Source organism: Haliaeetus leucocephalus, unplaced genomic scaffold (assembly GCF_000737465.1).
Source record: "Haliaeetus leucocephalus isolate CR32 unplaced genomic scaffold, Haliaeetus_leucocephalus-4.0 Scaffold214, whole genome shotgun sequence".
Classification (NCBI taxonomy): domain Eukaryota; kingdom Metazoa; phylum Chordata; class Aves; order Accipitriformes; family Accipitridae; genus Haliaeetus; species Haliaeetus leucocephalus.
This window is the reverse complement of record NW_010972650.1, coordinates 727,092-728,226: the sequence shown is the minus strand read 5'-3', so window position 1 is coordinate 728,226 and position 1,135 is coordinate 727,092. Positions and strand designations below refer to the sequence as shown.

General features: G+C 71.5%; 1 protein-coding gene across 1 annotated transcript in view; it reads left to right on the top strand.

The window, feature by feature from the left end:
* NCKAP5L (NCK-associated protein 5-like) overlaps positions 1–1,135 on the top strand; it is a 9,082-nt gene that overhangs the window by 3,404 nt on the left and 4,543 nt on the right. Inside the window, exons 2-4 of the mRNA XM_010566569.1 lie at positions 395–436; positions 540–647; positions 1,052–1,120. Coding sequence (XP_010564871.1) covers positions 395–436; positions 540–647; positions 1,052–1,120 — 219 coding nt within the window. The remainder of the gene's footprint in view (positions 1–394; positions 437–539; positions 648–1,051; positions 1,121–1,135) is intronic.

The window sequence follows — 1,135 nt, the reverse complement described above, 5'->3', positions numbered from 1 at the left end:
AGCGGGGCCGGTGCTCGGGGTCGGCCCCTGTTCCGGCGTGCACGGGGTGAGCGGTGCGGGGAGGCACCGGTACCGGGGGACGACGCCCTGTGCGGCACCGGGGGTGGCCCCTTCTGCACCCCCGGGGGTCCTGTGTGCCGGGTGCTGCGTATTCTCGTGCCCCGGGGCCGGTGCCAGCCCCCGGGGGTGCTGTGCATCCTGGTGCCCCGGGGGTGGTCCCGGTCCCGGGGGTGCTGTGTGTTCCGGTGCTCTGCGACCAGCACGGGTCGCAGGGTCCGTGCACACCCCGGGAAGGGGCAAGGGTGGCTGGGCTGCAGGAGGGGGTCCCTGTGGCTCTGGGTGCCGGTGCCAGTGGGTTCGGGGTTCCCCTCCTCAGCCCCGTTCTCCCTTGCAGGTGACACTACGGAGGGACGGGGCTGGGGACATCCCGAGCGAGGTAAGGGGGGTCCGGGCTACCTAGGGCCTGGCAGTGCCACGGGCCAGGGGGACATCGGCTAGGGGTCAGTGGGGACCCCGGCTTGACGCCTGTCCCCCTGCAGCCAGCAATGTCGGAGAGCGTGGCCGAGGTGCCGGGAGACGGGAGCCCCACGGTGCTCGGCGAGACGGACACCAGCCATGAGCTGCTGCAGCGGCTGCGGGAGCTGGAGGTACAGTGGGGGCTGGGAGATGGGGCAACCAAGAGCCGGGACCACCGGGCAGCTGTGGCTGGTGCCGCTGGGCAGCCAATGGCCACCAGACACTAGGGCCACCAGGGCATCCTTGGCCATTGCCTTCGGGCAGCTGTGGTTGGTGCCACGGGGCAACCGTGGCCACTGCTGCTGTGCAGTTGGTGCTTTGAGGTAGCCGTGGCCCATGCCACGGAGCCAGCAGCCCAGATACCACGGTGAGGGGGCAGCACCTTCCTGCCGTCCGTGGCCCTTGTGTGCCACAGCTCCTGGGGCAGCCCTGTCCCTCCATGTGCGGCCCTGGGTCCCACCAGGCAGAGGAGGGGTCCCCTTGGTGCCCTGGGCACCCCACCATGTCCCCTGAGCCGTCCCCGCTCTGTCCCCAGGCGGAGAACTCGGCCCTGGCCCAGGCCAACGAGAACCAGCGGGAGACGTACGAGCGCTGCCTGGACGAGGTACTGGGGGGGGGG